General features: G+C 55.3%; 2 protein-coding genes across 2 annotated transcripts; both read left to right on the top strand.

Moving 5' to 3' along the window:
* Positions 1-4,910: 4,910 nt before the first annotated feature.
* On the top strand, positions 4,911-5,240 carry LOC149916968 (beta-keratin-related protein). The gene has a single exon (XM_090144638.1). The coding sequence runs from the start codon at positions 4,911-4,913 to the stop codon at positions 5,238-5,240; it is 330 nt and encodes a 109-aa protein (XP_090000764.1).
* A 4,779-nt stretch (positions 5,241-10,019) lies between these two features.
* On the top strand, positions 10,020-10,349 carry LOC149916967 (beta-keratin-related protein). The gene has a single exon (XM_090144687.1). It carries the CDS (start codon positions 10,020-10,022, stop codon positions 10,347-10,349), a length of 330 nt encoding a protein of 109 aa, XP_090000813.1.
* The last annotated feature ends 2,588 nt before the right edge of the window (positions 10,350-12,937 follow it).

The raw sequence follows: 12,937 nt of genomic DNA, 5'->3' as shown, positions 1-12,937 counted from the left end.
TGGGGAGCTCTCTCAGCGCTGGCAGCGTGCCCATCGGTGCTGGGGGCTCCCTGGGCCTGGGGGGCTTTGGATGGTCAGGGCTGGGCCGTGGGCTCTGTGGCACTCTGGGACGTGGCAATCTCTTCTGCTAAAGCCTGTGGATCACCTGCCTGTGCATGAGCACCGCGGGCCTTGAAGGCAGCCCCGGAGCCGGCCCTGAGGGCACGGCCACGGTCTGCAGAGGAGCCGAGTTCCCACCAACTTCTCCTCCTCATCGCCCGCCCTCTTTCCCCTGCTTACTATCCGTGGTCTTCTGCTAGCACTGAGCTTTACAGAATGTCCAAAGGGCATTGCTGAAGCTCTCAGCTGTTGCACGTTCCTCTCCTTTTCTCATTAAAGACATTGAGCATCCGCTTTGGAAACGAGTCTCCTCTCATTCTTCCTCCTTCCCCAACCCCCGACAGCCCAGTATGCAACACACTTTGTCCTCTGGCAACACTCTGGGGGACTCTGTAGTTCTGGGCTTTGATAGTGCACTGTCTTCCACTCCTCGCACGGGACACAAGATCATTTCATGCGGAGAGCTGTCTGGGAAGGACAATCAGCGCTCACTGGCGTCACTCAGGAGCCACGCAGCAAAGTGTGAGGGGAGAGCGCATTTTCTGTGAAATGTTCCTGGGCTGCTTTAACTGCTGCAGGGACATCAGAACCTCCTGGGTTAGTAAGAACCGATGCTGGCTCAGGCTACTTGGGTAGGAAACGTTTCTCTAGCAAGCCAGAAAGTCAACTCAAGGAATATCACCCATGCACAAGACAGTCAGCTTTCCAACTCCTTCCCCACAAGGGCCCAAGCCAGCTGTCCCGTGACACACACGGAAAGCCGGGAGGCGTGAAACAGGCTATCTCCCGCACTCCATTCTGGGAGGGAGAAAGACACTGAGTCTGTTTAGCGTCTCCTTCACAAAGAGGAGAATTGGACCAAGGAAGAAACGCCTGAGCTTGACAAAGCTAGTTGGAAAGGACCAAATTCTCTTTCGCATCCAAGCCGAGTAACATCCAGCTCTTCCCAGGACAATCGCAAGCCTACGGTTGAGAAGGCAAGAGCGTGGCTGGAACAGGATCGGTGGAACGGTGCCTGGGAGAGATGAGCATGAAAGTGCTTCTGCTCCCTGCTCCACGGCCTCTGGATTGCTCCGTTTGTTTTGTTTTGTTTTGTGTTCCTGTGTGTGTGTGTGTGTGTTGTGCAGGAGAAAAATCAACCAAGCGGAGCAGAAAGAGTAACAGAAGTAACACAGAGTCGCAGAACTGTGGAGGCTTGAAGGGACCTCTTGAGACTTGTCAGTCCAAGGCACCTGCTGAAGCAAGATCAACTTGAGCTGGTCGGTGGGGACGTAGTCCAGTCAGGTTTCAGTATCTCAAAGGATGACAACTCCACAACTTCTCGCGGCCATCCTTCCCATTCTTTGGCCACCCTCACTTTAAAGCAGTGGCTTTTGGTGTTGAGATGGACGTCCGCAACTATCGCTCGGCTGTGACACAGCTCCATTTCATTAAGGGACCAACTTAAATGCCTCGCTACAAATGCACGGCTCAGAAGAAATAAGCAGGGGGGAATGGAAATTTTTAGCCCACGCTCAGGACTACGAGATCGTAGGCCTCCGCGAGACGTGATGGGATGGCTTTCATGACCCGAGTGCAGACACAGGCAGGGAAGGAGAGGAGGCAAGGGAGCCCTCTGTGTTACAGAAGGGCTTGACTGGATGCAACTTAGTTGTCGTGATGAAAGGGGCCAAGCGTCGCAGCGCAGGAGTCAGGCAAAAGGCCAACGTGGCCAAAATTGTGACAGGACACTGTGATCGGCCACCCAACTGGCACAAAGAAGCAGGTGGAAGAGTCTACCCAACAAAGAGAAGGAGAGAGAACAGATGTACTACTGACGGTAAAAGAATGTCAGATAAAGGTCAGGCTGGACAGGGCTCTGAGCACCCCATCGAGCTTTGGATGTCCCTGTTGATTGCAGTGGACTTGGACTAGATGACCTTTCAAGGTCCCTTCCAACTCAAATGATTCTATGATCCTATCACTCACTGATGAATTAAGTCCAGGCTTCTCCGTCTGACTTTGCTACAAGGGAAGGTCGTGGAGCACATTGTCTCGAGTGCCATCACACGGCACGTCGAGGACAACCCAATGATCACACCCACTCAGCACCCCTTTCCACGCACGGCAGCTCCTGCTTCACTAACCTGAGCTCCTTCCAGTTCTCCTAGAAGGCCAGCACGGTGGGCGAGGAAAAGGCTGTGGAGGTTGTTTAGCCGCACTTCAGCAAAGCGTTTGACGCTGATACAAGGGGAAGACTAGCTTGGAAGGAGAGCAACCCACCATGGGAACAGAAGCCAACTACTCTCAAACCACCTTCCTTCCTAAACATTCTGCGTGAGATGGGAGGACGGGCATCAGGGCCCGTTGCTGCCGAACTCCTCTGACTGCTCTTTCACCAAGAGGAGCATGACAGCATTTCAAGGCACTGCCAAGTGGTCGGGCAAGATGCCAATGGCTGTGACAACACTGTGCAAAAAGCTGCATTTCTGCAGGAACGAGGACGTGAGGTTGTGCCTAGAGCCCTTAGCATGTCTCAGTTCTTTTCCCTCAGTATCCCTGATGCCAGCGTGTGGACGGATGACTCAGAGCGAGGTGGAGCAGAAGCTCCTTACAGTGGCTCAGCACCTCCTGGTCAGTCACAAGTGGCCTGCTAGAGCCACCTTGCAATTCAAAGGCACTACCTGCGCTTCTCTGACCATTGCCAAGAGAGAGGAAGCCAGGTTCTCTGGGTGCACGGCCAGAAAAACAAGCGACTAGGGAAAGGGCCAAAGGCCGATGTGGTCTGGCAAGGGAATGCTGAAGCAGTCCCACTTGGTGGCGGCCCACTTCCAGGCATGACTCAGCAGCCTCCCTCATTCAGCAGGGCCTTCTGGCGCTCCAGCCTCTCCTCAGGCGTTCAATGAGTAAATCCAGTTTGGTAAGGCACAGCCCGTGCCCTGCCCACAGAAAACACTCTGACCTTGCCCGAATAAGGGAAACAGCTGGAAGCCTTTGCAGGTCAGGAAAGCGTGTGCGTCATCACGGCCGGAGGGGAGGGAGCAGAGACTCGCCATGGAGCGGCCTGACCCACTCCAGCTGCACTCTCGCTGTCTCCCTCCCTGCATACGCGCAATGAAGTTTCTCTCCAGATCACGGGGGGGCTGGGCTGAACATCACCCTCCACTCTCAGCCGGGCATCTGAGTCTCCTGTGCAGACGCTTGCCTGTGCTCTGAGCTCCTCCGTAGCCTGCCGGCACCGCTCTTGCTCAGGGTCAGGCTGAGCCCGTCAGTGCAAGACGCTTGTGTGCTCCCTTCTGCAGTGCTCCACGCGCAAAGTCCTACCAAGCGGGGGCCATGAGCTTCGGGAAGGGGAGAATATGTACAGCGCCTGCGCACGGCCTGATTCTTCTGCAAGTCTTCACCAGCAATGGCAACGAGACCTCTCACGAGCATCGGCCTGAGGAAGAAACAGAAGTGCTATCAACCAGATCGCTTCAGCCTTACGCAGCGTGACAAGGGAGCTAAGCATTTCGGGTGAAGGAGGAATGCCTTTCATCTACCAGCAGAGCTTGGGAAGCCAAAATTACCCTTTCTGAAGGCGCTTTGTGTTTTTGCCACTTCAGCTCCCCCGGGGCCATCGGGCTCAGTATAAATAGGTGCCTCGTTTCCCAGCTACTCTATTCCCTGCTTGGGCCTTGCTCTCCTCTGTGAAGCCAGTAAGTCTGCGTTTGCTTTGCCTTCCGTCTGCTCACTGGTCAGAACGCCTCCCGAGGAGGGGGCTGCGTGCATTTTTCCTGCCTTGTCCTCCGCAAGCGGTCTGGGACTGTCAACCATGCGTGTCGGTATTCGGGGAGGGGAACGGGGCAGCGTGGCTTTTTCACCTGAAACGGGGCATTGGAGGGTTCCTTTGAAAGCCATTTGCGGCCCTGGCTGTGCGGCCAGAAATTTCTAACCGGTGCCTTGGCCTCTTCTTCCACCATCCTTGAGGCAGCGATGCACCTTTTGCATTAGTAGCACGGCTTGGAATTCCCTCACGAGAGCTCGTCCCACCAGAGACGTCTTAGTACGACGTGGCTTCTGTCTTCAGTAGCCTTGCTGCGCTTTGCTTGCACTTGTCTCCTTCGGAAAGAAGCAGGGGGAGTGAGGGGGGCAGAAGGGCAGAGCTGTCGGAGGAGAAGGAGAGCTCTTTTTAGAGGGAAAAGCTGTTGAGGGAACAAGTTGAGCTCTTGCCTCTGGAAGAATAAGTAACCACCAGCAGGGAAGAAGGGCTCACGAGCAGGACCTGCACAGATGGATGCTGAGAGTGATGCTTTTCTGTTGTACCCTAGAACATCTTTCTTTCCCCGACTGAGGCAATAGCAGCAAGGCTAAACTCATCCCCCCCTGAAAGAGTCGGCATCCTCTTCATCATACCTACCTCAGGATGTGCTGGGATGAGGAGCCTCATCTCATCTCATCTCACAGCTGAACATTCCAGGCCAGCCTTCAAGGCTGACTAGAACGATGGTTGTGGGTTGTGAGGGAAACGTCCTTGCGCTCTGGACACGGACCCTTGGTCACGGAGCAAGCGCGGCTTGGAGAGGGCCTGCACTGGGCATGCTGGGGGAGGGAGAAGACCGGCTGGACAGGAGCTTCACTTGGACAGGAGGAGCTTCCCTCTCTGGCATCATCCCTAAATTACCCACAAATACCCACCCCAAGCCTACCCAAATACTCACAGACAGCCCCTCAGCAGCCGCGGCAGGGCCTTTGACTCTTGGCTCGTGACACCCGAGCGCGCTGAGAGACAGCTCGAGCCCTCAGCTCTCTCTCGCCTCCATCTTGCAGAGTCACCTCCTCCTCCGCCAGACATGTCGTGCTACAGCCCGTGCCAGACAGCCGCCTGCGGCCCAGCCCCGCTTGCCAACAGCTGCAACGAGCCGTGTGTTCTTCGTTGTGCCGACTCCAGCGTTGCGATCCAGCCCCCACCAGTCGTGGTGACGCTGCCGGGCCCAATCCTCAGCTCCTTCCCTCAGAGCACAGCCGTGGGATCCACAGCGTCCGCTGCCGTGGGGAGCTCTCTCAGCGCTGGCAGCGTGCCCATCGGTGCTGGGGGCTCCCTGGGCCTGGGGGGCTTTGGATGGTCAGGGCTGGGCCGTGGGCTCTGTGGCACTCTGGGACGTGGCAATCTCTTCTGCTAAAGCCTGTGGATCACCTGCCTGTGCATGAGCACCGCGGGCCTTGAAGGCAGCCCCGGAGCCGGCCCTGAGGGCACGGCCACGGTCTGCAGAGGAGCCGAGTTCCCACCAACTTCTCCTCCTCATCGCCCGCCCTCTTTCCCCTGCTTACTATCCGTGGTCTTCTGCTAGCACTGAGCTTTACAGAATGTCCAAAGGGCATTGCTGAAGCTCTCAGCTGTTGCACGTTCCTCTCCTTTTCTCATTAAAGACATTGAGCATCCGCTTTGGAAACGAGTCTCCTCTCATTCTTCCTCCTTCCCCAACCCCCGACAGCCCAGTATGCAACACACTTTGTCCTCTGGCAACACTCTGGGGGACTCTGTAGTTCTGGGCTTTGATAGTGCACTGTCTTCCACTCCTCGCACGGGACACAAGATCATTTCATGCGGAGAGCTGTCTGGGAAGGACAATCAGCGCTCACTGGCGTCACTCAGGAGCCACGCAGCAAAGTGTGAGGGGAGAGCGCATTTTCTGTGAAATGTTCCTGGGCTGCTTTAACTGCTGCAGGGACATCAGAACCTCCTGGGTTAGTAAGAACCGATGCTGGCTCAGGCTACTTGGGTAGGAAACGTTTCTCTAGCAAGCCAGAAAGTCAACTCAAGGAATATCACCCATGCACAAGACAGTCAGCTTTCCAACTCCTTCCCCACAAGGGCCCAAGCCAGCTGTCCCGTGACACACACGGAAAGCCGGGAGGCGTGAAACAGGCTATCTCCCGCACTCCATTCTGGGAGGGAGAAAGACACTGAGTCTGTTTAGCGTCTCCTTCACAAAGAGGAGAATTGGACCAAGGAAGAAACGCCTGAGCTTGACAAAGCTAGTTGGAAAGGACCAAATTCTCTTTCGCATCCAAGCCGAGTAACATCCAGCTCTTCCCAGGACAATCGCAAGCCTACGGTTGAGAAGGCAAGAGCGTGGCTAAAACAGGATCGGTGGAACGGTGCCTGGGAGAGATGAGCATGAAAGTGCTTCTGCTCCCTGCTCCACGGCCTCTGGATTGCTCCGTTTGTTTTGTTTTGTTTTGTGTTCCTGTGTGTGTGTGTGTGTGTTGTGCAGGAGAAAAATCAACCAAGCGGAGCAGAAAGAGTAACAGAAGTAACACAGAGTCGCAGAACTGTGGAGGCTTGAAGGGACCTCTTGAGACTTGTCAGTCCAAGGCACCTGCTGAAGCAAGATCAACTTGAGCTGGTCGGTGGGGACGTAGTCCAGTCAGGTTTCAGTATCTCAAAGGATGACAACTCCACAACTTCTCGCGGCCATCCTTCCCATTCTTTGGCCACCCTCACTTTAAAGCAGTGGCTTTTGGTGTTGAGATGGACGTCCGCAACTATCGCTCGGCTGTGACACAGCTCCATTTCATTAAGGGACCAACTTAAATGCCTCGCTACAAATGCACGGGTCAGAAGAAATAAGCAGGGGGGAATGGAAATTTTTAGCCCACGCTCAGGACTACGAGATCGTAGGCCTCCGCGAGACGTGATGGGATGGCTTTCATGACCCGAGTGCAGACACAGGCAGGGAAGGAGAGGAGGCAAGGGAGCCCTCTGTGTTACAGAAGGGCTTGACTGGATGCAACTTAGTTGTCGTGATGAAAGGGGCCAAGCGTCGCAGCGCAGGAGTCAGGCAAAAGGCCAACGTGGCCAAAATTGTGACAGGACACTGTGATCGGCCACCCAACTGGCACAAAGAAGCAGGTGGAAGAGTCTACCCAACAAAGAGAAGGAGAGAGAACAGATGTACTACTGACGGTAAAAGAATGTCAGATAAAGGTCAGGCTGGACAGGGCTCTGAGCACCCCATCGAGCTTTGGATGTCCCTGTTGATTGCAGTGGACTTGGACTAGATGACCTTTCAAGGTCCCTTCCAACTCAAATGATTCTATGATCCTATCACTCACTGATGAATTAAGTCCAGGCTTCTCCGTCTGACTTTGCTACAAGGGAAGGTCGTGGAGCACATTGTCTCGAGTGCCATCACACGGCACGTCGAGGACAACCCAATGATCACACCCACTCAGCACCCCTTTCCACGCACGGCAGCTCCTGCTTCACTAACCTGAGCTCCTTCCAGTTCTCCTAGAAGGCCAGCACGGTGGGCGAGGAAAAGGCTGTGGAGGTTGTTTAGCCGCACTTCAGCAAAGCGTTTGACGCTGATACAAGGGGAAGACTAGCTTGGAAGGAGAGCAACCCACCATGGGAACAGAAGCCAACTACTCTCAAACCACCTTCCTTCCTAAACATTCTGCGTGAGATGGGAGGACGGGCATCAGGGCCCGTTGCTGCCGAACTCCTCTGACTGCTCTTTCACCAAGAGGAGCATGACAGCATTTCAAGGCACTGCCAAGTGGTCGGGCAAGATGCCAATGGCTGTGACAACACTGTGCAAAAAGCTGCATTTCTGCAGGAACGAGGACGTGAGGTTGTGCCTAGAGCCCTTAGCATGTCTCAGTTCTTTTCCCTCAGTATCCCTGATGCCAGCGTGTGGACGGATGACTCAGAGCGAGGTGGAGCAGAAGCTCCTTACAGTGGCTCAGCACCTCCTGGTCAGTCACAAGTGGCCTGCTAGAGCCACCTTGCAATTCAAAGGCACTACCTGCGCTTCTCTGACCATTGCCAAGAGAGAGGAAGCCAGGTTCTCTGGGTGCACGGCCAGAAAAACAAGCGACTAGGGAAAGGGCCAAAGGCCGATGTGGTCTGGCAAGGGAATGCTGAAGCAGTCCCACTTGGTGGCGGCCCACTTCCAGGCATGACTCAGCAGCCTCCCTCATTCAGCAGGGCCTTCTGGCGCTCCAGCCTCTCCTCAGGCGTTCAATGAGTAAATCCAGTTTGGTAAGGCACAGCCCGTGCCCTGCCCACAGAAAACACTCTGACCTTGCCCGAATAAGGGAAACAGCTGGAAGCCTTTGCAGGTCAGGAAAGCGTGTGCGTCATCACGGCCGGAGGGGAGGGAGCAGAGACTCGCCATGGAGCGGCCTGACCCACTCCAGCTGCACTCTCGCTGTCTCCCTCCCTGCATACGCGCAATGAAGTTTCTCTCCAGATCACGGGGGGGCTGGGCTGAACATCACCCTCCACTCTCAGCCGGGCATCTGAGTCTCCTGTGCAGACGCTTGCCTGTGCTCTGAGCTCCTCCGTAGCCTGCCGGCACCGCTCTTGCTCAGGGTCAGGCTGAGCCCGTCAGTGCAAGACGCTTGTGTGCTCCCTTCTGCAGTGCTCCACGCGCAAAGTCCTACCAAGCGGGGGCCATGAGCTTCGGGAAGGGGAGAATATGTACAGCGCCTGCGCACGGCCTGATTCTTCTGCAAGTCTTCACCAGCAATGGCAACGAGACCTCTCACGAGCATCGGCCTGAGGAAGAAACAGAAGTGCTATCAACCAGATTGCTTCAGCCTTACGCAGCGTGACAAGGGAGCTAAGCATTTCGGGTGAAGGAGGAATGCCTTTCATCTACCAGCAGAGCTTGGGAAGCCAAAATTACCCTTTCTGAAGGCGCTTTGTGTTTTTGCCACTTCAGCTCCCCTGGGGCCATCGGGCTCAGTATAAATAGGTGCCTCGTTTCCCAGCTACTCTATTCCCTGCTTGGGCCTTGCTCTCCTCTGTGAAGCCAGTAAGTCTGCGTTTGCTTTGCCTTCCGTCTGCTCACTGGTCAGAACGCCTCCCGAGGAGGGGGCTGCGTGCATTTTTCCTGCCTTGTCCTCCGCAAGCGGTCTGGGACTGTCAACCATGCGTGTCGGTATTCGGGGAGGGGAACGGGGCAGCGTGGCTTTTTCACCTGAAACGGGGCATTGGAGGGTTCCTTTGAAAGCCATTTGCGGCCCTGGCTGTGCGGCCAGAAATTTCTAACCGGTGCCTTGGCCTCTTCTTCCACCATCCTTGAGGCAGCGATGCACCTTTTGCATTAGTAGCACGGCTTGGAATTCCCTCACGAGAGCTCGTCCCACCGGAGACGTCTTAGTACGACGTGGCTTCTGTCTTCAGTAGCCTTGCTGCGCTTTGCTTGCACTTGTCTCCTTCGGAAAGAAGCAGGGGGAGTGAGGGGGGCAGAAGGGCAGAGCTGTCGGAGGAGAAGGAGAGCTCTTTTTAGAGGGAAAAGCCGTTGAGGGAACAAGTTGAGCTCTTGCCTCTGGAAGAATAAGTAACCACCAGCAGGGAAGAAGGGCTCACGAGCAGGACCTGCACAGATGGATGCTGAGAGTGATGCTTTTCTGTTGTACCCTAGAACATCTTTCTTTCCCCGACTGAGGCAATAGCAGCAAGGCTAAACTCATCCCCCCCTGAAAGAGTCGGCATCCTCTTCATCATACCTACCTCAGGATGTGCTGGGATGAGGAGCCTCATCTCATCTCATCTCACAGCTGAACATTCCAGGCCAGCCTTCAAGGCTGACTAGAACGATGGTTGTGGGTTGTGAGGGAAACGTCCTTGCGCTCTGGACACGGACCCTTGGTCACGGAGCAAGCGCGGCTTGGAGAGGGCCTGCACTGGGCATGCTGGGGGAGGGAGAAGACCGGCTGGACAGGAGCTTCACTTGGACAGGAGGAGCTTCCCTCTCTGGCATCATCCCTAAATTACCCACAAATACCCACCCCAAGCCTACCCAAATACTCACAGACAGCCCCTCAGCAGCCGCGGCAGGGCCTTTGACTCTTGGCTCGTGACACCCGAGCGCGCTGAGAGACAGCTCGAGCCCTCAGCTCTCTCTCGCCTCCATCTTGCAGAGTCACCTCCTCCTCCGCCAGACATGTCGTGCTACAGCCCGTGCCAGACAGCCGCCTGCGGCCCAGCCCCGCTTGCCAACAGCTGCAACGAGCCGTGTGTTCTTCGTTGTGCCGACTCCAGCGTTGCGATCCAGCCCCCACCAGTCGTGGTGACGCTGCCGGGCCCAATCCTCAGCTCCTTCCCTCAGAGCACAGCCGTGGGATCCACAGCGTCCGCTGCCGTGGGGAGCTCTCTCAGCGCTGGCAGCGTGCCCATCGGTGCTGGGGGCTCCCTGGGCCTGGGGGGCTTTGGATGGTCAGGGCTGGGCCGTGGGCTCTGTGGCACTCTGGGACGTGGCAATCTCTTCTGCTAAAGCCTGTGGATCACCTGCCTGTGCATGAGCACCGCGGGCCTTGAAGGCAGCCCCGGAGCCGGCCCTGAGGGCACGGCCACGGTCTGCAGAGGAGCCGAGTTCCCACCAACTTCTCCTCCTCATCGCCCGCCCTCTTTCCCCTGCTTACTATCCGTGGTCTTCTGCTAGCACTGAGCTTTACAGAATGTCCAAAGGGCATTGCTGAAGCTCTCAGCTGTTGCACGTTCCTCTCCTTTTCTCATTAAAGACATTGAGCATCCGCTTTGGAAACGAGTCTCCTCTCATTCTTCCTCCTTCCCCAACCCCCGACAGCCCAGTATGCAACACACTTTGTCCTCTGGCAACACTCTGGGGGACTCTGTAGTTCTGGGCTTTGATAGTGCACTGTCTTCCACTCCTCGCACGGGACACAAGATCATTTCATGCGGAGAGCTGTCTGGGAAGGACAATCAGCGCTCACTGGCGTCACTCAGGAGCCACGCAGCAAAGTGTGAGGGGAGAGCGCATTTTCTGTGAAATGTTCCTGGGCTGCTTTAACTGCTGCAGGGACATCAGAACCTCCTGGGTTAGTAAGAACCGATGCTGGCTCAGGCTACTTGGGTAGGAAACGTTTCTCTAGCAAGCCAGAAAGTCAACTCAAGGAATATCACCCATGCACAAGACAGTCAGCTTTCCAACTCCTTCCCCACAAGGGCCCAAGCCAGCTGTCCCGTGACACACACGGAAAGCCGGGAGGCGTGAAACAGGCTATCTCCCGCACTCCATTCTGGGAGGGAGAAAGACACTGAGTCTGTTTAGCGTCTCCTTCACAAAGAGGAGAATTGGACCAAGGAAGAAACGCCTGAGCTTGACAAAGCTAGTTGGAAAGGACCAAATTCTCTTTCGCATCCAAGCCGAGTAACATCCAGCTCTTCCCAGGACAATCGCAAGCCTACGGTTGAGAAGGCAAGAGCGTGGCTAAAACAGGATCGGTGGAACGGTGCCTGGGAGAGATGAGCATGAAAGTGCTTCTGCTCCCTGCTCCACGGCCTCTGGATTGCTCCGTTTGTTTTGTTTTGTTTTGTGTTCCTGTGTGTGTGTGTGTGTGTTGTGCAGGAGAAAAATCAACCAAGCGGAGCAGAAAGAGTAACAGAAGTAACACAGAGTCGCAGAACTGTGGAGGCTTGAAGGGACCTCTTGAGACTTGTCAGTCCAAGGCACCTGCTGAAGCAAGATCAACTTGAGCTGGTCGGTGGGGACGTAGTCCAGTCAGGTTTCAGTATCTCAAAGGATGACAACTCCACAACTTCTCGCGGCCATCCTTCCCATTCTTTGGCCACCCTCACTTTAAAGCAGTGGCTTTTGGTGTTGAGATGGACGTCCGCAACTATCGCTCGGCTGTGACACAGCTCCATTTCATTAAGGGACCAACTTAAATGCCTCGCTACAAATGCACGGGTCAGAAGAAATAAGCAGGGGGGAATGGAAATTTTTAGCCCACGCTCAGGACTACGAGATCGTAGGCCTCCGCGAGACGTGATGGGATGGCTTTCATGACCCGAGTGCAGACACAGGCAGGGAAGGAGAGGAGGCAAGGGAGCCCTCTGTGTTACAGAAGGGCTTGACTGGATGCAACTTAGTTGTCGTGATGAAAGGGGCCAAGCGTCGCAGCGCAGGAGTCAGGCAAAAGGCCAACGTGGCCAAAATTGTGACAGGACACTGTGATCGGCCACCCAACTGGCACAAAGAAGCAGGTGGAAGAGTCTACCCAACAAAGAGAAGGAGAGAGAACAGATGTACTACTGACGGTAAAAGAATGTCAGATAAAGGTCAGGCTGGACAGGGCTCTGAGCACCCCATCGAGCTTTGGATGTCCCTGTTGATTGCAGTGGACTTGGACTAGATGACCTTTCAAGGTCCCTTCCAACTCAAATGATTCTATGATCCTATCACTCACTGATGAATTAAGTCCAGGCTTCTCCGTCTGACTTTGCTACAAGGGAAGGTCGTGGAGCACATTGTCTCGAGTGCCATCACACGGCACGTCGAGGACAACCCAATGATCACACCCACTCAGCACCCCTTTCCACGCACGGCAGCTCCTGCTTCACTAACCTGAGCTCCTTCCAGTTCTCCTAGAAGGCCAGCACGGTGGGCGAGGAAAAGGCTGTGGAGGTTGTTTAGCCGCACTTCAGCAAAGCGTTTGACGCTGATACAAGGGGAAGACTAGCTTGGAAGGAGAGCAACCCACCATGGGAACAGAAGCCAACTACTCTCAAACCACCTTCCTTCCTAAACATTCTGCGTGAGATGGGAGGACGGGCATCAGGGCCCGTTGCTGCCGAACTCCTCTGACTGCTCTTTCACCAAGAGGAGCATGACAGCATTTCAAGGCACTGCCAAGTGGTCGGGCAAGATGCCAATGGCTGTGACAACACTGTGCAAAAAGCTGCATTTCTGCAGGAACGAGGACGTGAGGTTGTGCCTAGAGCCCTTAGCATGTCTCAGTTCTTTTCCCTCAGTATCCCTGATGCCAGCGTGTGGACGGATGACTCAGAGCGAGGTGGAGCAGAAGCTCCTTACAGTGGCTCAGCACCTCCTGGTCAGTC

Source organism: Phasianus colchicus, chromosome 8 (genome assembly GCF_987193195.1).
Source record: "Phasianus colchicus chromosome 8, bPhaCol1.hap1.1, whole genome shotgun sequence".
Taxonomy (NCBI): Eukaryota; Metazoa; Chordata; class Aves; order Galliformes; family Phasianidae; genus Phasianus; species Phasianus colchicus.
This window is presented reverse-complemented; position numbering and strand designations above follow the sequence as displayed.